This window comes from Gavia stellata, chromosome 22 (assembly GCF_030936135.1).
Source record: "Gavia stellata isolate bGavSte3 chromosome 22, bGavSte3.hap2, whole genome shotgun sequence".
Classification (NCBI taxonomy): Eukaryota; Metazoa; Chordata; class Aves; order Gaviiformes; family Gaviidae; genus Gavia; species Gavia stellata.
In genome coordinates this window covers 6,431,222-6,452,684 of record NC_082615.1, presented here as the reverse complement: position 1 = coordinate 6,452,684, position 21,463 = coordinate 6,431,222, and the positions used below count along the sequence as shown (strand labels likewise).

Below are 21,463 nucleotides of genomic sequence, written 5' to 3'. Positions count from 1 at the left end.
TTAGAGTAAAAATCCAGTCTGTGTGGGGTGTTGTGTGAGCTGCACACGAGTTATCCCTCTTCTAAGTGATCACAGCTCACAATACTAACTCAAGCACAGCTATATTGCTGTGCAGGAATTCTAGCAACACAGAGCCATTATGGTGACAGTTAGAAGTCCCAGAGGAACAGTAATTGAAAACACGTGCAAAGTTTCTGTCCTTGGATTAGAGCTGTATTTTTATATAGTTATTGCCATTTGTGAACTGCTATTTTTTTCCCCATTGCATTGCAAAAGGAGATCTCTAAAAAAAGCTGGCTCTGACTATTTTAGTAGAGGGTGTAAGAATTATTTTAGGTGCAGATTTTCTTCCCACTGCTTTTTAACAGCAACTGTTGTGCTAAGAGAAGTGAAAGGGACAGCTGTGATTGCATCAAGATGGCTCTTTTTGAAACTCTGGAGGGTGTGGCAAAAAATAAGCATTCCTTCAATTTTCTTGGTTTTGAAGATGACTGGCAAAGAGGAGCTCTGGTGCCTTGTTTTTAATTTCTTTACAAAATCCTTCCAGGTTTGTTTTTGCTGCTTCTAAGATAAAAAACCTCCAGCTCGGTTTTTGTGGGTTTTAGCAAGTGTTCATCAGGCATTTGAGTCAGATGTATCAGGTAACAGAGAGACTGAGGCTTTCCCTTCCCACTGCTCAGGTTTCAGTCTCTGGTGGTGCACAACACTCAGCCTCACACACCTGACATTTGCTTTGTCTACGCCCATTCCAAAACTGATGGTTGCAACAATAACAGGGATCTTCTCCTCCATCCATTCATTCTGGACTGAAGTCCTGTCAGCTGCCTTGAGTCCTGGGAAGGGAAAAAGAGAGAAGGAAACAAGAACAACAAAAGAAAAAAAAGAAAAAAAAAAGAAAAGAAACAAGAGGATTTTCTTCCTCCTCCATTCCCCTATTGTGAGCTAACCCCCTCACTAAAACTGACTGATGTACACACTCCTCTCTGCCCATGTTTAAACTGGCCCATGATCAAGCAGAAGTCAGCAGCAGCTGTTTCTATTCCAAAGAGAAAAATTCAGATCCCTCCTGGGATAAAAGCAGTTGTTACATTTAGGCCATGCAAGATCCAACAAAACCACCAGTTCTGGAGTGAAGGGAATGCCATTCTGTTAAAGGCCCCGCACTTACCTCACAGACCTGATGCTTGAGCATCAGACACACTGCAGACCACACCTAGAAAGCTGTTTTCTAGGTAGCCCCAACCCAGGCCTTAAAGGTGGTACAATTCAGTTCTACCAGCTATGGGAGATGCAGAGGCAGCTTGCAGTACCTGCGTGATACGCCTTGGCTTTCACTCCTCGGTAGCTCAGTTCAATAGCCAGCTGGTCACACACATCCCTCATCCTGCAGTACACAATGCCACAACCGGAGTACACCTGGGCAGACAGGAGAGAAAGTCCATGACACTGTCTGAAGCCAATCAACAAAGCTGCCGTCATTATTATGGTGGAGACAGGAGGGATGCCTAAAGCTCACCTCTTCTCTCAGCTGATTCCCCAGCAACTGAAAAGGTACTGATGCAGCACAAAAGTAAATCAGACATAAAGGGAGTTTCCTTACAAGTCCTGCAAGGCCCAACATTGACCAAATATGGTCCCCCAAGCCTCTCCCAGTGGGCACAAGGCAAGGAGGAGGCTCTCTCCACCTTACAGATAGACTCAGGTGCAGAGGCTGTAACTGAGATGTTGAGAGTTATTTTGGGAATTAGCGTTAGAGCAGGAAATTCAATACAACACTCCAAATGCTTCTGTTCACCCTCACCACACTAGAAGAGCAAAACACAATCAAACATACAATGATTGCCTGGGACATGACAAACCAAGGCAGAAATGCTATTCGCATATTCCTAATCCATTTTCTTTTAGACCAACCCCATTCTGAGGACACCTCTGTTTGAAAGGAATGCAGCCTTCACATTCTACCTATTTTAAAGGAACTAAAAAACATACACGAGCACTTTTAGAGGAACTAAAAAACATACGTGAGCACTTTCCTTCCAGGGACCTCCTTCTTCCCTGCCACAGACCTGTCGGGGCCACACCAACCACTGGAAGGTCAGTGACTGTTAAGGTAGGTTTTGTTTAGTTTAGCCTTCTTCCCCAAATGTAGAACCTACCCCAGTGGTGTTCTTCACTTCAAGTGCCTTCAGACAGAAATCCTTCAAGTTGGTGTATGGATCTGTCAAGAGCTCTTTGAACTGCACATCATAAAACAAGTTGGATCTGAAGCAAGGAGTCTTAAATGTGGAAAGCGGCTGCTTTAGCTTAAGCGCTGCTACAATGTCATCCTGGACCTGCTTGGTGGCAGTGGCAGTTAAGGCAACACATGGTGTATTGGGTATGCGAGTGCGCAAGGTGCCCAGCCGTAGGTAGTCAGGTCGGAAATCGTGTCCCCACTGGGAGACACAGTGTGCTTCATCAATGATCAGGTAGGACAAGAGGTTTCGGGACACCAGAGAGTTCAGCGTAGGCTGGAAGGAAGAGGCGGCTGCCATCTCTGGGGTGATGTACAGCAGCTTTACTTGGGGCTTCTCACTTGCTAAGTCAGCTAGGATGGTCTTCTTTTCCTGGGCAGAAAGTTTGGAGTTCAGAGAGCAGGCTTTGATCTTCAGAGCCAGCAAGTGATCCACTTGGTCCTAGAGTAAATACAAAACTAAAATTAAATGAAAAGCAAGTGGAATTAAAGAAAGTCACCATCACCAAGAAAGACTACTAGGGACATCGAGGCGAGGCCCTGACTTCCACCTCCAGGATCGAGTCTCACAACAACATACATCTACAGTCTGGGTATTTAGAACTTCGACTCTAGATGCCTTTTTCTTCAACTGCGAGCGTGCCTGTCCAGGTCTAACAGCCAATTGCATTTTTGTGCATCCATTTACTTTAAGACAGTCTTTTTGCTGCTAGGGAACACCAGCAGGGATCTGTGCAAAATAACTCATCAGAGCCACAGTGAGCTGAAACAAGCCACCAACGCGTCTCAGGGTTTACACTATCAAGTTGTCGCAGATGGAAAATGAATGCCACCACCCTACAATAACAGAGTGCATTTCATTCCAGAATAACTAAAGGACATTATAAACACAGCTGAGATAGGATGAAATACAAGGATCATCTAAATCACCACTGCAACAAAACTGCATCTGGATGAGAATCATGCCAGGAAAACCAAGAAGAAAACACGGCATCACATCCAGATGAACACTGGACATACAAATTCAACTCCCTACCCATACACTGAGCTGTTCACTTGTGTTTGATGAGTACATAACATTTCAGAAGATATGAATAGCCCTGAAAGATAGATATCTCATGATTTCACTCAATAACTGGTTCAGTGATTGATTGGATATCGACTCTCTTCTGTTCACAAAGTCAACTCTCAGCCTAATAAATAGACTCAGTTCTTGAAGTTTGGCTACACTGAAATACATCATGATCAATTCAGGCATAGCCACCCCATCTCAGGGCTTGATGAGAAGACCTCTGAAGGTTCAGTCCAGCTCTTCCATAAGACTCATTGAGCCCATCTCAACCTATTTATCACTCTGTCACATTCTGCTTCACCTGCAAATCTTACAGTGGTAACTCCATTTCACTGATAAAATATTGCCTGTGCTGGAGCTTAATTACAAATCCTCTCACCTGGAACAAATTCACTACTTTAACACCTTTCTGAGATGTATCACCAAGCCTGCTCTTAATTCTTAAAATGTATTACATTAAGACTGTAAAGCAGTTAAAAAAAAAACCAAAAACCCAAACAGAAAAATCAAAACAGCAGCCTACAACACCAGATATCATGCAATGTTAATCAGATGCTTTACAGAAGTCTAAGCAATGCTACAGCTCCTCTTACAGGGAGGTGTTTCTCCCAACAGGTGATGAAACAGTAGAAAAGGCAAAATACAGAAAAAAAAAGTCTCTCAAATGAAAGTGCTCAAGGAGCAGCTTTGCTAAACCAGCTTCTTCCCATCATAGAAACACTGACTGCAACAAAAAGACACTGATGCAGAACCAAGTATGCCTTCAAAGGCAACTTCATCATTCTCAGAGTTATTACTTTATAGGTAAAATGGCAGCTTTTTTCTGGGGAAAGATCCATTTTGGTCCATTTGAGGTACTCTATTTTGCTGCTTCTGTATAGCGCACTGGAGGTAAAAGACAACTGGAGAGAATGGAGAAAGGCTCAGTTATAAAAACCACCAGGTTATTATTAAAGATGAAAAACCTCCTTTTAGAGAACTGCATAGTATCATACCCGAGTTACTCTGCTCTGCAGCTACGTTGCAGTCTCTTCACCTATCACCAGGGCAAGGAAAACACACTGAGACATCAAGATGAGAATCCAGAGGCAGGCCAACAGCAGAGACTTGCGTACAGAAAGACAAGAGACAGCTATGCCTCCAGCGTCTCCCGACCCCCTTCACTGACTGCTTTTCCACAGCTAACAGGAGACAGTTACCTGAATCAGTGCAATCAGAGGTGAAATGACAATGGTGATGCCCACTGCCAGAACTGCAGGAAGCTGGTAGCACAAGGATTTCCCTGCCCCTGTGGGCATGCATACAAAGACATCCTTCTCGCCTGCAAAGACAACAGAAGAAAGCTCAAGGCTACTGAGTGGTGGTGATTTCCCAGGGCTCTGACTGAAGGGGTGGGCAGAAAGGCTTGTCATATGTGAGAAACAGCATATGTGTGCATATACTGCGTGGCATACCAACAAAAAACACTTTAGGTTCTAAAAGCACAGCAATACTTCACATGCCTACAATGGTTTCCTTCAAAGAATCTCTGATTGCTTTGTAAACATTTAGAAACAGCCTTACAAAAATACCCAAAGATACACAGAAACCAAGATAAGGAGAAGTTAAACAAGTTATTCATGCTAATTCTCCTCCAGACGAGCTGCTTTCACTCATCTTACAGACCTCGAGTTACCAAATTACCAGCCCCATGACAGATTTTTACCACATCCTCTTAAAGCTTATCCCAGAAAGGCATCTCGTAAGAAATAAGCGTTGGAAATCTCAACCACGTAGATAATATCATGCAGTTAATAACTGTCACTGCACTAAGCAGTATCCATTTCAAGTCAGGGAGATGCCAGTGCACACAATGTTAACAAGCAGAGACACCCTGCTGACAGAACACCGCTTTTGGCTGGTCTGTTGTCAATAGCACGTCTGCACAGCTCCTGGTGACAGAAGAAAATCGTAACTCTGTCCCGAGTGCGGAGTTTGACACTGTTCCGATTCGCATTGTGAGACCTGCCAGGGGAGCTGCCTGTCCAACTGACAGCAGTATGTTGGTGGATACGTTAACACCAGCAAAATCATGTTTCTGATAATGGCCTCATTATTCAGAGAACTGATACAACTATGCCAGGAAATCAAGTCTTCTACTGGTATCATCTCTGTCTAACATCATCTACAACAAGGACAGGTTTACTCTGAAAATGTATAAATGTAAACAGTTTTGACCTCATCTATCATAAACATGCTGGCAGATGCCTCCAGTGGAGACATGGGCAAGACTGTACTTTAAGGTTTCTGGTTGATGCAATAGTGGTGTTACAAAACAAATGCAAAGGAGAACAGGCAGGACAAAGTCGTGCTCAGAGAGCTTGTGTGCAGCACATGCTCGTGCTCCTCTGCCACCAAAACGATCTCAGAGCAGAGGAGGGCTTGGAGGGCTGGGTGGTCCTGCCTAGCCCAAGTGACGCGTCTCCTCAAAACAGGCACGATACCAACTCCTACAGTACCACCCCCCCCGGAAGACGGAAAACCAGACGTGTTTCACATCTTTCCGATGCTGAGCCTCACCTCTTGCCACAGTCATGGTCGCGCTTTCCTGCAGGGAAGTCTTGAAGGACTCAAACCCGAAGACCTTTCGCAGTGTTTTCCGGACCCTGCCTTCCAGGCCCGGGGGAGCCTCGCCGCTCATCCTAGAGAAGCTGCGAATGGTGACAGGAACCGATGCCACACCTGAACGCCGCCACCCTCCTCCGGCCGAGGCCTGCCCCGTCTCGTTGCCACCTGCGCCACCTCCCCCACGGCTGCCCTGCCAGGCTCCCCCCTTATTTTTAGGCCCCCGCCAAGGATGCTACCCAGGCCCCCTCACTGGAGGGGACCCCGATATCGTTTATTCTGGGACAGACTCCCGCTGAGGCCTCCCCACGGGGCACGGGCGGGGCACTGCTGGGGGCTGAGGGGGGCCATCGCGGTGGGGGGTCTCACTGCCCCCCAAACCCGCCCGCACCCGACATGGGGGGGGAGGCGGGGTCCTTCTCGCTCACCCCCTCCTCCCTAGGCGGGCTGGATCCTTCCGCCGCCTCATGTCATGTCATGTCATGTCCCGTCCCGTCCCGTCCCGTCCCCCACCGCGCCACAGCCGTACCCCTCCACGCCCCGGCCCCGACCCCCACCCCCTCGCACTTGGTCCGGGTCCGGCAGGTGCTGTCGTGGCGCCGCGCGATGACGTCAGAAGCAACGCTTAAAGGACCAGCCCCCCGCTATAAACAGGCTGCGCACCTTTTAGCTCCTCCATAGAAACCCTGCTCTGCCTCCCTAAGGGGTTTTCCCCTCCCGCCGTCCGCGGCCGTCAGAGCTTTCCTGGTTTAACGTGAGCCCGCTTAAGGCGGAAGAAGAGCGGTGTTGCTATGGCGACTGCGCTGAATACGTCATCGCCGCACGCCGGAAGTCCGCCGCGGCGGAGGCGGAAGATGGCGGCGGCGAAGCGGAGCGTCCTCTCCTCGTTGGCGGTTTATGCTGAAGATTCGGACCCGGAGTCGGACAGCGAGGCCGGGACGGCGGGAAGCGATGGGGGAGCGGCTACGGGTGAGGGCAGGGAGGGGGCCGGGGAAGGGGGCGGCCCGTCCTGGCCCGCCGCCTTCCCCCCTGTGAGGGGAAGGCCCTGCTCGTTGCCACCTCCCCTTTCCTCATGGTTTTCTTTTCCCTTTTCTCTGTAGGAGAGAAAGGAGGCCTGGTCTCGGTTGGGTACGGAGATGACGACTTCACCCGCCTGGATGGGGACGAGGACGGGTATGAAGAAGAGGATGATGAGAACAGCAGGCAGTCAGTAAGTACCTCTCTGCTCTGAGAGCTCGACCTGATCCCTTTCATGCACTGCAGAGGCTTTTCTCTCTCCAAGGAAAGCCCCTGACTGGCAACCCAAGCTGGAACCTGGAATATCTGACTCCTCGTGTGGGTTTTAGCACTCTTCAAATACTTCTATTCACTTTTTTTCAAGCAGAAAGCATTTTCCTTGAAACCCACCAGCAGCTTCACACAGCTTGTGTTGCTTGTTACAAACTGTGTTGATACCGTTTGACTCTACTGTGGGGAAAAAGGGCTGGTATAAGTCAACAGCCACACTAAATGAAAATTATTCTTTAAGTGTAGTTGACCTATAAGAGAAGCTTGTAAAAGCAACACGCTGTTGCATGGTCAGTTGGAGGATTAAAAAGACTAAAGTTCTGTGATGTCTTAAATTTATTCTTTTGTGTATAACTAAACACACTCACTGCATCAGGTTATCTTGATGTAACAGTGTCCTGTCTAGATGTGAGTGGCTTTTTGTTTGTCATAGGTGCACGGCATGTGTATAACATCACCTAAATAGTGAGATAACTGGTATATTGTGAGACAGGGCATGTAGCTCACTGTCTGTGAGTGCAGCTGTAATACACAAAAGGATATATACTTATGTCATGTGTCTGTAAGAGCGAAACAGTAAGTTTTGGGGAAGTGGGGAGGGAGGGTCTTGTCTTCTTTCTTTCTCATCAACCTTTTGCTTACCACCACATTAAGAATGTGTTACTTTGTCCCTATGCTAGTTTTTTGCCTACGCAGTAGAGGCAAGAAATAGCGCTATGTTACTATAACCTTTCCTCATTGAAATCTGCTTTATGTGCATTAGATCAGTCTGATGAGATACTCACTGTTTCTGCCATCTGTTTTTCCAAGTAGCAGATAAGAAATTTGTCTGTCTCTTATTCTTGCTTTTGGTTTTATTCTGTTGCTAACTGGAGAAGGCACAAGCAGTAGCGTTCAGGGTCTACTGGCATCCAGCTAAGCAAAGCAGTGAAGCTTTTCTATTGCTTTAGTAATTCTTCTTTTTATATCGAAAACTTCTATACCCCCCTTCAGTGAGATCTCTTTAAAGAAAGTCATAGGTGTGATCCAGATGCTTGTCAAAATCAGCTGTGTTTAGTTAGCATTGACAAATGGATGGGTAAATGGTCTTTATTGCGCGCACAATTTTCAGTGCAGGTTGCAGCTGTCCGTCATCTGGGAGGTACAAGTTGCTGTTTGAGTAATGGCAATTGATCCGGTCACTCTGGTGCCAGCCAGTAGACCTTGCGTATATTTGTGGTTACTCTACAGACATGCACAGGTTACTCAGGGTGCCTTCTCTCCAGCCTTGTTGCAGGAGAGCAATGTTTGGTTTTTGCATTAAATATTCTTTGACCAGAATCGAGACCTACCTTGATATTGCTTATGCTCATAGCTTATACTGGTTACGAGCTGTTTTTAGAAAGCAGTGCGAGTTGGACTCAGGCTGTCTTGGGGCTTTTATCTAAACAACTCTGTGCTTACATTATCTACCTTAACAGTGACTGAAAAGCCTCTGTCCTTTCCAAGGCAATTCTCAGGAATGCTTCTTTGCTGATGTTTCAGAGATGTCCCCTGCTAGGTTAGGAGATTTTTGGGAGCTGTTTCAGCTATCTATAACATGAATGATTCAACCCATTGTTGCGTTGTTGAAAATTAATTTTATCTTTATAATATAGGTGGGACTGTGGAGGGGAGAGGAATCTCATTTGTGATAAACACAAGTTATTTGGTACTGTGGTTCTTTTTTAGTTGCAAACTTACTGTTATTAAACTTTGACAGTTAAGACTGAATTATTGGCATGTGTGCATGTTTCGAAAAGACAAGCCGGAGAGTAGCTGAAGTGGAGGAGTTTGATGTCTCACTTCTGTGGGATGTGCATGTTAATTCAGGCAATTAAAACTTACTGACATTACTGTGTGGTCATTCTCTAGCTTGCCTTGCCAGAAATTGCTCGTGTGCTGATACTCTGAGGTGGGCATTTTGTTGTAAACTCTTCCTTCCAGTTGCATGTAATCATCTCACTACTTTTTTGTTTTTCTTTTTGAAGCTGAAACACCAGGTTCTTGTTTTGGGGCCAAAGTTGAAATTTGTGGTGAAGTTTGGAGGAAAAACCATTCTGCAGAGTTGTGTGAGCATGAAAAACTTTTTCTGCTCCTCAAACTATTTTTGAACACAGAGTGTGTCTTTATGTCTAGAAACATAGGTAACTCTAGGATCCCCAGTGAAGTAGCTCACAGGGCAGTGGAACAGTAGGTTTACCTACCAGTTCGGACCAACCCTGTAGATAAATTCTGTACCGGGTGAGAAGTTTACATGAGGCTGAGTTTAGTATTTTAAGCTCTTATGGCGCAGAAGCTTGCTCAGTTCTTTGGTTTATTTCTGGATAGAAATAAAACCTGAACGGAGTCTGTTACCTAAACCAGTGAAATTTGTCAGTTGTTCCCTTCTGTGCAAGTTCACGTCATCTGCAAGTGAGGCTGCTAGAGCACTACGCAAATAAGAAAGATGCGGTGTCAGCTGGCATCACCGAATCTTTGGAACTTGGTGCTAGGCCAGACCCTCACCAAGCCTGCATGTTTGGTTGGATGGCAGGCCAGCTGTGTGTCCTCTGTGTGTTGCTAATGTATGCTTGGAGTATAACAGGTCTTGCAAATGCTGCTTTTTCTGTGAGCACTGCTAAACGGGCACAAGTGCAAAAAGCCCCCCTCCCATCTGGAAGAGACAAAATTATGAAATAACAAATGCTTTTTTCCCAGTTCTGTTGCTTCTTACTATCTAGTTCTGAGCATTCAGGAGCTGCATGAGTTTTGCAGGGGACGTCTGCTACTGAGTGATGCTTTTGCCTAAAAAAAAAAAAATTAAAAAAAAATAATAGCCAAACAAACACTTCTTTCCCTGACTGTAGGACTTGTTTTCTGGTCGTGAGTGGGTGGGGCAAAACTACCTCCTGTGGAAAGGGTCTTCGACTACTGCTGGGCTGCTGAATGCCAGCCCTTTTCTTTAAGTGCAGTTACTTGCCAAGCCTGCTCTTTAAGCTTAATCCTGTAAATTCTTGTCTTGTAGGAAGATGACGATTCAGAGACTGAAAAACCTGAGGCTGGTGACCTAAAGGTATTTGAAAGTGTGGTGTGGTGGTGGGGGGGGAAGTTCAGTGCAAGAGGAATAAGTCTTAACAGCATGGCTTGGTGTTCATTTGTGATCTTCCGTAGCTAGTTTCATACTTCCCTTTTTGTCGCTGTAACGTGTTTTTTTGACTTTAGTTCTGGCTTCTGCCAAAGGTGGTCAACCAGTTAGGCTACGGGCTGAGTCTCTTGTGCGTTAGATCTGAGGTAGGTTTTCTGACAGCATTTCACCTATTTCGCAGTGATCTGGGCGATGTAGTATTCAGTACAGAATTCTCTTATGACCAGTGTTAGTTTGAATACTTTCTCTGTTTAATGAATACATGATCTTATGCTCCTAGAGGTCATGAAATGTGTCAAAATAATTCAGTTGTCTCCAGCTCTCTTTCTGTCCTTCTGAATGAAGCAGTTTTGTAAAGGTTGTATTTAAAATTAAAAAAGTGAATTAAGATCCCCAGATGATAGCTGTCATAAGTAGTTGAAGTTGTCTTTATCTTGGGATTACATCTTGTTTCTGATGAACAACAGGTGTTGTTGAACAACAGCACGTAGGAACATACATCAATCAGGCTAAAAGGTGGAAGACAGACAAAAGACCAAATCCATTTGGAACTTTATAGTGAACTGTGCCCAATTTATTAATGCTAATTCAATCCCCCGTGCAATTAAGCAGTCTTGTGGGATACTGAGTGAATGACACTTGCAAGGGCCTTTATTTTATCCAGTAGCTTCATCAAGGATGCAGACAGTCTCTGAGCTCTGCTAAGGAAACCAGAGGACTGTACTGCAAACTGAAATTCTGTAGAGCATTTGAATTAGCATAGGGCTTTGACAGGACAAGATGAAGGCAAATGAATGTGTTTAGCTATTCTGCTTAAATTAGCTTTACAGCAGCACCTTCTTCCAGTTTCCACAATATTTTAATGGGTTTATAGTGAAACATAGTTGAAAATCTTGGCAGCTGTACTGCAGCTGGTAAAGTCTCTTCCATCAGTTTGTGAAATATCATTAATGCCTTTGGCATACAGGTAGGAGACACTTGGAAATGGAATGTATTGTCTCCTTTCCTTGTTGCAAGAAAAATAAATTACCTTTTTTTGGAAGAGAGGAAAAGGTCATCTCTCACTTTTATCCTTTTTCTGCTTCTAAATTTTTGCCATTGTGGCTGGTAAGCATGCTAGCAAGCTGTTCCTGTAAAAACTGCTGGATTCAAATGTGTACTGCGAAAGAAGAATAGATGGGTTTTCCTTAAGAGAAATTTGGTGTACATCACCACAACCTCTGTAGTAGGGCCCTGTTGCAATTGTATGCATTTCTGTCTCCTCTAAAAGGGCTCTAGGACTTCAGGGCAATGGAGAAAAGGTCTGGCAAAGAGAACGAAATTGGACTATAGTAGCTCTTGTCTGAGTAATGATGAATTACAGAAATCTTACCACTGAATTGTGTGGCTACTGCTTTAATATGTTGCTGATGTTTCATGTTGTCTTGTTTAAAAAGCCTCTTGATTTTAGTGAGTTCTATGTACAACTGTCTAGGTACATTTTGTCCTTCTGAAGAGCAGCTACATATGGCCACAGAGCAGTGTTTCAGCTTCAGTGGGGAAGGAAAGAAACACTGAATGTGTTATCTTGGGTACACTCTGCAGTAAGAACTCTGCAAGAACCAAAAATGTAGATTAAAGTTAAACTTAAAAAAAAAAAAAGGTAAAATGTAATCCCTGCCATCCTAGCATGGCATGAAAGGTGAGGATTTGAGAAGAATAGCAGGGAGGCAAATCTGAACTTCAGCAGTTTCAGACTTTCATGTCAACCTTCATAGATGTCTTCATACATAAGTGAAAAAGGGAATAGCCTCCTCTGGCCTTGTGGGTTTTTTGAATTCTAGCTAAACAGCCAGCTGGCACTTGGGGGAGAGGTAGAAGCACACCTTTGCTACTCGGCATACTGCAAGGCAGCCCGGTGCTGTGCGGGCAGTAGACCAGGCGTGTTGTGTACAGCATTCTGTGGGGCACTGGTGGAGTTGCACTAGCCATGCTGTTAAGAAATTCACTCCGCATGGGGGGAGATGGAACATCATTGTAATAGTGGTTTTACTTGGAGCAGTTGCAAATGTTTCCTATCCCCCTTTTCCACCAAGTGGCAGTGTTCTCCTCATTCTTCCTCGTTGCTTTGAGCTTGCAATATCTATGACAACTAGTGAGTAAGAGTTATAGTTACTGTAAATCCAAAGTGTGGCAAAAAGTGAGGGACTTGATTATAACTTGCTAACACTTTTGGATAACTTTACTTTGTTTTGTCCCAGCTGAGTGCTGTTCTTGCTCTACCAATTTCATTGTAAGACATCACAGACCTGGAAACATGTTTAAATAGATGTCACGGACTCTTTATATATAGCTAGGGCTTTTCCAGGGTCTGAATCTGACTGTACACAGAAGGTAAATCCTTTAAAATGCATGAATGAGGTAAAGCCATTGCAGTTCATTAGTTAATCATAGTCTCTTCAAGCCCTGAATATACATTCCGCCTTTTTTCAGTGTTTGCCTCTTTGTACATATGGTGAGTTAACTACTTTGAGATTATGTCTTGAATAATTGACCAGGACACTTCAGCCAGATTGTGTGGAGAAGGAGTTCCCTTGCTGCTAATGCGTCCTGTGATTTGGCCTCATTCTGCATTTGGATAGCACCAGACACAAAACCTCCCGAAGGTTCAGTTGGTGTCAGTTGTGGGTATAGACTGAGGAGACTGAAAGTGGGGAATAGTGTAAAAACTGTCTGGTAAAGTGATGGTGGGGAGAGTGGAATTTGGAGCCTCAGATAGCCCCAGTGGGGAGATGTTTTTCTACCCCATCCTATGGTGTTTATATTTATCTCAGGTTTTTGCCTTGATTACAGGGAGAGGGAGTATGCCCTTGTTGATCTTGATCAGTCATCTGAAAGTGTTCTTCCAGAGCAGACTTCTGGCCCATAGGATTCTCTGTTACTGAGCACTTGTGAACCAGTCCCAAACACTGTGTGCTTGCAGCAGAAAGCAGAATCCTCCTGAGTAGCAAAGTCAGATACCTTGCATCCTCTAACTGCATTTTGAAGTGCTTCAGGGACTCATGGAAAATGGGAGATTGAAATCTAGGTAAAACTAATTGCTCTTCCAAATTTCACTCTGGGAGGATGTGCTCAGGCTCTGGAGCAGAACATCTTTGTTAGTGACCAAAATCACCTCAGGGGTCCCTGGTTTTAAGTGAGCAGTCACCAATTGTAAACAAGCAACTGTCTTAAAAGCATTTCAGAAACAAGCCTTCTGCTTAGAGGGGAAAAGAAATGATCAACAGAAGCTATTGGCTAAGGCATGGTGTTAAAGATGGAATCCCACAGCCTGGACAGGTTCTTTATGTCTTTTCCTCAGATAATGGAGCCATGGGTGCAAAATAAAGGACGTTGTGGAAATAAGTGTGAAATTTGGTGTTCTGCTGGCATTGTTTTGGAATGATGAGGGTTAATGGGCTGTGCAGTGAGTGCAGGCTGCTTGGGCTCTTGCCAGCAGCTGGCTATGGTTAAAGCCTTGATGCGGTAACAAGATACAAGCCTTCAGAACTCCCGAAATGGACCAGCCCTGCAGGAAGAAGGAAAATGAACCTTAAATGAAATACTGACCTTGTGCTCCAAGTCTTACCTGAGGGGTTATGTACTTCATATTGTGGGGCTGGATGAATAACAGGTTGCAAGCATTGATCAAGGACAGAGCCCAGCCCTGCAGCTTGGCTCACTGGAGTTTTCACAGGGGGAAATGATTAACTCTTGAGCCTTGATTGTGGTAACAGGACTAGCTGGTGCAGGAAAGCTGATAAATACTGCCACTCCCTTGGCAAGTGAATGCCTGACACATGGTAACAGTTTTTCAAAGCAGGTGACTACTTTGAGGTTTTCCTTTTCTGGTTTGGTTTTAAGGGTCCCCTCTGCATCCTTGTGGCATTGCATGGAGAGGCAGCCAAACTGGGATCTAGCAGAAGGGTGTGAAATTTTCAGAGGAATACTACGTTTCTAAGCATGTCTAAGTACCACCTCTTGATAATCATCAACTCTTTGTTATGTTAGCTTTTACTGATCCAGCATACCTGTGAAGTAATTTTACTGTGTTATGATGCATAGGTGTGTACTAATACTTAGATAGAGGCTTTTGATTGCAATGTTTTTTTATCTTGCCTGCCCATTAACCTGTTTGTTTAAATACCAAAATTATCTTGATTTAAAGTGAAAGCGGTAAGTGCTAAGAACCAGTAAATCGGTGTGTGTGCAGTAATGTAATCCCTGTAATTAACTCTTATTTTGATAAGGCATATTAATTTTTCTGAATTCAAGATACATTCATCAAGCCAGATTCTTAAAAGATGCCTGAACCTACTCAGTAACTTTCACCTCAAATATAACTGTTTTGCTCCGAAGAAGGGAGAAAGTGTGTTTGGGAAAAGTTGTATCAATAAAGTACTGCTGTTCCATTTAGGTATTCCACGGCAAACTGTATAAAAGGAGCTGGTGTTAGTAAGTTTAGAAAAGAATTTGAATCTTTTACTTTGGTGGCAAATTATGAAGGTTGCTTAGGAAATACCGGCCCTTGATGCTTTCAGTTGTTGAGAGGTAGTCTTAAAAACTCTATGTGGAATATCTTAAAGGTCATATAACTGAAGAACACATATTAAAACTGCTGTTCCACCCAAAACCAGTGCACTCTGCGATGGCTGAAGTGGCTGTGTAGTAATCTTCTTGCGGTGGCTGGATCTGGTAGGATACAACTTGTTTGTAAGTGTGTTGTAGAAAGGCACTCCCAATGTCTCATCAGAAACAAAAAAAATCATTATGTTCTCTTTTTTCTGCCCCCCTTAGGTTTTTGATGCTATCTGGGTTAGTATTTGGCCTCTGATGGGCAGAACTGGCAAAAGAGCAGCTGTAATTTAAAAATGGCCCAGTGTTACGCATGGCTGTGCTGCGTACCTCTTTGTAAACACTTTCAAAGCGTGAACTGTGCAGTTTCCAGGGCTAGGGTTAAGGTTAGATCTCCAGTGGTTTGTTTGCCTGTGAGCATAGCCTGAAGGTGCCAGTGATAAGCACTGCAGTCTCAGATTCATCTTTTTCTGTATTCTAGCTTCCTTTTCATATAATTGTGTAAAATGCTGTCTGCACTTCCAGCTCTACTTATTTTTCTCTTGTTTTGTTGTTCCGCTGTTTTCCAGTGCTCTGTCGAGGGAACCGGAGTTTGGCAGTTCAGCAGTCAGCATTACATGCAGAGAGCCTTTAGGGGGGAGTAGAGTTAACTCAGCTCCGAATGCTCTCCGTTATGCTATTACAGTGAGTGCTCAGACATTAAACCAGCTGATACCTGGTTCCCATTTTTAAACTAGGCGGTTGACCTTAGTTATTGCCAACGAATATCGGCGGCGGTTAAACAGATTTGCATGCAGGAAACGAAATAGCATTTGGCATCTTTGATTATTTTGCCCCTTGTCCCATGTATTTCTGTGTCTCCAGTTCTGTGTGCCTGAGAGGGAGATGGATCACAGCATTGTTGGTCTCTGAAGCTGGCTTACTTTAGAGCTGCTGGCTTCAGTCCAGCTCTTGAGCTGTTTGGAAGATGAGACATGTCCATGGACATGCTTGTTCCTTCCTCCCCGCCAGGCATACATGCTGTGGCAGACTCTTCACTCCCTGCAGTACTAAATACCACAGATTATTGACACAGGTGTGGCTTGCCTTTCTCCAAAGGAAGAGCCAGGCTTTTTCTGTTTGTCTTTAAACTTGAAGAAAAGTCCTTTCTGGAGCTGCTTCCCCTTGCATATTTCACCTGATAAAGGTCTGAGTTCTTCAAGTCCAGTTCTGTTGTTGCAATTATTTCTGTCTGGTGTACCAAAATAGGCTGTTCTGAATTTGCATGTCAGTGCGTGTCAGAGTGAGAGTCTGAACAGTCAGCACAGATGGAGGATTGCCTCAAATGCCAACAAATATCTGAAAATAGTTTCTTCCAGCTTCCCTGTTCTGGGTACAGAAGGACCAAAATCTGCAAAATCTCCGTGGGATCCATTCATGAAGGAGTGCATATCCCAGTGAGGATACTTGCTTTTACACTTCACCTCTACTCCAAAGCATGAAAAAGAACTTTTAGTACTATGTACTTGGGAAGAAAGCTCGTGCAAGAAGTTAATTTTGTCAGCTCTCCTGAGCCTTGCCTTTGCTGCTGTGAGGCTTAAGATTTCTCACAGCCCAGTTTCACCTTCTGCTTGATTCTGCACTGCAACAAACTGTAAAAAAATAAAATCATCAAAGTAACTTGAGACCTCAAGCCCTGTCATGTGGCACTGATATTTCACCTCTGAATTCCTGTTTCACTCTAGGAAGCAAAAGTGACTTGAAAGCGGAATTTATGGGCTCTGCAGAGCAAGGAACGTCTCTGCAGACCATGGTGGCTTCAGGTGGAGACTGCTGGCAGCTGTGCTACTGGCTGCACTCATAGTGTGGCAGCTGTTAACTGCTGGTGTGCTCCCACAGGCTGTGCAATCTTCCGTGCAGGCTGTCTTGCACATTTACACCACTGTGCCCTGGTTGGTGTCTGTGCTGCGGAGAGGCTGTGCTCTGTGGTCTTGTAAAGCAGCGGCACAGGGTGATCTGCAAATGTTAAACTTGGAGGGCCCCTAGCATCAGAGGTGGAGGAGAGAGAGGAGACAGCTAACGGAAGCAGGTAGCTTTGGGACGAGGGTGCCGTCGTAAGGCAGATGTTATTAACTGTACCTCCACTTGGAAAGCAAGAGTTATGGCACACAGTTCCTTGACTGGAAATTGCTTCTAACAAATAATCTTTGTCAAATATTGAGGTAGCATATGTCAGGTGAACAGAATCAAGTTTCAAAGAAGCTAACTAAAGGCGTTTATGCTACGAATGCTTCCCTTCTAAAGCATTTTGTCACTGAAATGTTTTGCCAGATCTTGATTGGGGTTTTTCAGTGTTTTTTCAATGAAATTGAAATGGAATGAAGGTGGATTTTTTTAGACTGAATTTAGCTTAAAAAGTAAAAGGCAGTGTCAGCTACACATATTCTTTGTTTTGATAAGATGCTTAAGGAATGTCTCAGGAGTGGACTCTTTCCCGACTTGTTCCTTACTTCCCTTCTTGTCTATGACAATAGTATCTCAAAATAAGTAGGTTTGTACAGACTGTACATAAGTGTCACTGAAGGTTGGATGTATCATTTTTTTTTTCTGTAGGTGGCTTATTTCTGAGCTGCTGTGCTTATCTTAGTACCTAGATCATGGTCCCTACAGTTTTATCTTAGTTAAATTTCTTATGCTGTACTGGGCACTTTGCCTGGAGCTGTGTATCGGAGCTGGCAAACAGGATATGGCTGTAGGAAATGGGCTTGTTTCAAGCTTTCTCTTGGGATTCTCCTCTCTCACAATACAAGAAAAAAAGGGGGGGAAGGAGGGATAAAAGCACTGTATCTATATTCCCTGGCTGCCTCTTCCCCAGACTCTAAATACACTTGACGTGCACTCTGTGTGCTGCCCTCACCCTGGTAGCACACCAACATCAGGCAGATCTGGTGAGCAAGAAGTGAAATAGTTCTTGTCATGCACTTTTAATACGGAATGAGAAGTTTCTGGTGTTCTCTTCCCATAAGCACTTCTGATCTTTGTAGAAAAGCAAGAATATAATTGCTAGCACGTTCCTTTAAAAAAGAAAAAAAAAGGGCAAAAAAAAAAAAAGGACATGATCCAGGATTTGGAGAGGTCTTTCTCTTGCTACCTGCATATAAACATTTCACCTGCTTTCTCTGGCAAGGCCATCTTCACTACCAGCTTAGATAGCATAAACTGTTAAGAGAGTTAAGTTGCAGAGTTTCTTTCCATCATACTCAATCAAATGAGGCTATTGTTATGTTAGGACTACAGGAGATAATCTGAATTGTAGAGAGGAGGAAAAATTACAAAAACTTATTGCTGGAGCTTGCTCAGATGAGACATCCACTGTAACAACTATTGCAGCAGCTGGTCCACTGGCTACTAGTGGAAGGACTGCACTGAAAAATTCTCTGTATTAATATCTTCAAACTAATCTACTAGCATGACAACAGTGTGACTGGTCTATACATTTTGTGGCTGTCAGTTTAAATTGGTGTTAAATTTCTTTGTGTTAGCAATCAGGTGAAATAGTTGGGGGAGAGAAGAAATACTGCAATGCAGAACATTCTCCCTGAAAAAAAGTGAGAATGTTGAGGGGGGTACTGTGGAAGCTGCCTTTTTTAATACTAACTGGAAGCCAGCAGAAAAATGAAGCTGTAGGGTTAAGTTGGCTGCAAGTCTGGGAATGCAATTGAGCAGTGGCAAATCTGGCATCAACTTCTCCACTTCTTAAAATTTGTGTCTTATTTAAAGCAATCAGTTTCTGGTTTTATATCTTTTCTGCCTCCCTGTTCAACCATTTCTTCTTGTAGTTTAAAGTGTAACTGCACTAACATAAGCAGCTGCTTCTACGAGAAATTGATGGCTGAATTTGTACCTTTTGGTGACAGTTAATGCCAACAGTTATGTTCGATGTGAGCTTTGTACTGGATTTATGGATCTTGTTTCAGGAAGGATTTAGCGAGCATTATTGTAAGTCAGTCTATTCTTTCCATTAAATAAAGCTGCTCTGGGCAAGCCTTTCCCAAATTGAATTCATCAGTCTCAGATTCATATTGTTTTTGCTTCCTTCCTTTAATCTCTGTTCCACACTGTGAGGATTGTGTTTGGTTGTTTTTATTTTCCATGGAACCTGAGCAGAGACTGTTTTTTATGTAACTGAATAGAAACACTCTACGACTGAAAAGATGGTCTATATTTCACCTCAACAAGCTGAAATCTTAAGTCAAGATGCAGCGTTTTCCTTATGCCTGTACACACACACTCCCCCCCTCGCCCTTCAGCTTGCTCTTCTTTAACTGATCACGATACATGAAAGCTGAACCATCAAGCTGGGTTCATATCGGTCAGGCTTTTGCAGGCAGCGTCGTCTTGCCCAGGGCTTGAAGAAAGCATTTGTCTTGGGGGAAGTAGAAAAAATGGATAACCTTTTCCTGAATGCACACAGAAATAGTAATAGAATAACTGTTTTCTGCTGTCAGTGAGCTGCTGTGCAGAATTGCTCTTAGAACCACAGAGTTGTGACTTATGTTAGTGGTCCAGTTAGATGTTAAAAAGTGGGGCTTTTTTTCTTGTTTTTTTTTTAATACTTTGTCTTTGCCTGTAGCAGTTTGTGCTCCCAGAGGCAGCTCTTTGTTAGTCTCTGGATCAGGGGAAAGGAGTCTGCCTCCTGCTTGTCTTGCTGTCTTTGAGTCCTCTTCCAGCTTGGCTCTGAACCATCACGGCATCCCTTGACTCCTTTCAGTGGGTCTGTTGGAGCAAGGCCGTCTGGCTTTAGGCCCTTAAACAGTTGATCTTGTGAGATCTAGGCTGCAAAGTAGATAGCAGCCAGAAAATCAGTTTGCTGAGCGCATGAGAGGAATAAAGTACAATACTGTGGGGTTTTTTAACTCAATCTAGCCATTCTTAGAGGTCATAATGTAATACTAGATGGGGTAAAATGGCTAGAGAAAAGTATGAACATAAGACACTTCTGGTTTTACCATCATGGAAATACAAAACTCGGGGACAGAGAATTTTCAGCCTAACTAATGTGTCCAGGCTGACTGTGCAAGTAGCGAGAGACTGGCTGCAAAAGTAAATTCGGAGATGCTCCTGTACAGCCTTTCAGAGGTTGGGCTTGTGAAAACTGTGCATTATTGAAAGGTGCCACTAGTGAAGTCTTAACCTTGTTACTTTTCAGTGATCAGGGTCCAAATGAAAATGAACCCAGTAAATGGTGCCTGTAGCTCTGGGTTACTTGAAGGCTCTAATAGCTTTCATATATTTACTCTGATAGAGAGATTTGTAAAATACCCTCTACTTGGAACCACTCACCTACTTGATTTTGTGCTCTTTGTGTGAGATACTGTTACATAGCACGGTGAGTATTGATGTAGTAATCTACAAAAAGGTCACCTTACCCTGAATGGATTTAATTAAATTCTGTACTTAAAATTCAGTTATCTTCCAAATTTTCCATTCATTAAATGTGTTTGAATTCCTTTAGAAATCTCTCATCCCTGTATAAATATTTCTTCCATTTCACAATGAAAAGATAGCAACCATGCAGTATTTATTGTACCTCATTACTTGGTGATTCTTTGTCTCATTCAACTTCATGTTGGATTAGATCTGCAGAAAATATGGTGGGCTTTTGTTTTGGGTTTTTTATGTGCTGTCTTTTCTAAGTTCATTGTATTCAACATGTCCCCCAGACTTAAATTAGCCGAAGGGAGTGTAGGACAGTTCTTGTTGGGTGATAACTCCTCTGAAGGTTTCTAGACTGTCCTTAAGTTCTGGATTTTCAGTAGATGCTCAGAGGTTTGAACAAGACTTCTTAAATCTTGCATCTGCCCAACTGTATGTCTTCAGTCAAGTTGTTGATACTTGCCTCGCCATAGTGTTAGACAGTAAACTGAGCAAATATGAACAAGCACCGTAGGAGGAGTTGGTCATCCCTTTGTTTTCTGAAGGCATTTAGGAGGCTTGAAAGTAGTCTGACTTAATGAAAAGCTGTGTTGATGTCTTCAGCTTGTTAATGATGGAGCAGTGGGTGTAGGTACGCAGTAATTCATCAGTAAGCAAAATTCATATCCTCTGGGCAGTGAGGTGTGGCTATAATATGTTAGTGAACTTGTTTTCTTTGCTTGGTGTAGCTCTGGGGTTTCTGATGTCTTGGCTGTGGCCTGAGGATGTGGAGACTAGACTTGCCAGAGCAGCTATGGTAAAAGGGGTGTGGGTAATCAGGCTGGGTAAATACACCATGGCAGCCTGATAGGACCGGCTTTATTTAGCCTGTGACAAATGGGGCAGACTTGTGCTGTACCTTTAGGATTAAAGGATACAAATTAAAGAACAAACTTACTTCTGGTGAAAGCAAACTTACTGATGATTCTGGAAATTCCTAAAACATACTATTTAATGCATGTGATATTTTAGAGCTATTTGTCTAGTGTAAGGTACATAACAGGAGAGGTTTTCGCCATGAAACTATCTCTCAGAATAGTAGTTCATGTTTCCTAAGAATTGTGTGCTTACGCTT

The 21,463-nt window shown here is 43.7% G+C and overlaps 2 protein-coding genes across 3 annotated transcripts in view; one reads left to right on the top strand and one right to left on the bottom strand.

Annotated features, from left to right (window-relative positions):
- The window catches only part of RECQL5 (RecQ like helicase 5), a 38,878-nt gene extending 32,875 nt beyond the window's left edge, over nucleotides 1–6,003 (bottom strand). For both annotated transcript variants that reach the window (XM_059828139.1, XM_009810674.2), the window contains exons 1-5: nucleotides 5,865–6,003; nucleotides 4,505–4,626; nucleotides 2,157–2,675; nucleotides 1,311–1,416; nucleotides 722–833 (exon numbers count right to left, since the gene is read on the bottom strand). In XM_059828139.1, the coding sequence (XP_059684122.1) occupies nucleotides 722–833; nucleotides 1,311–1,416; nucleotides 2,157–2,675; nucleotides 4,505–4,626; nucleotides 5,865–5,985 (980 nt within the window). In that variant the 5' untranslated portion in view covers nucleotides 5,986–6,003. The remainder of the gene's footprint in view (nucleotides 1–721; nucleotides 834–1,310; nucleotides 1,417–2,156; nucleotides 2,676–4,504; nucleotides 4,627–5,864) is intronic.
- Nucleotides 6,004–6,747: 744 nt separating this feature from the next.
- The window catches only part of SAP30BP (SAP30 binding protein), a 31,364-nt gene continuing 16,648 nt past the window's right edge, over nucleotides 6,748–21,463 (top strand). The window contains exons 1-3 of the mRNA XM_059828192.1: nucleotides 6,748–6,878; nucleotides 7,010–7,119; nucleotides 10,222–10,269. Of these exons, the coding sequence (XP_059684175.1) occupies nucleotides 6,764–6,878; nucleotides 7,010–7,119; nucleotides 10,222–10,269 (273 nt within the window). The 5' untranslated portion in view covers nucleotides 6,748–6,763. The remainder of the gene's footprint in view (nucleotides 6,879–7,009; nucleotides 7,120–10,221; nucleotides 10,270–21,463) is intronic.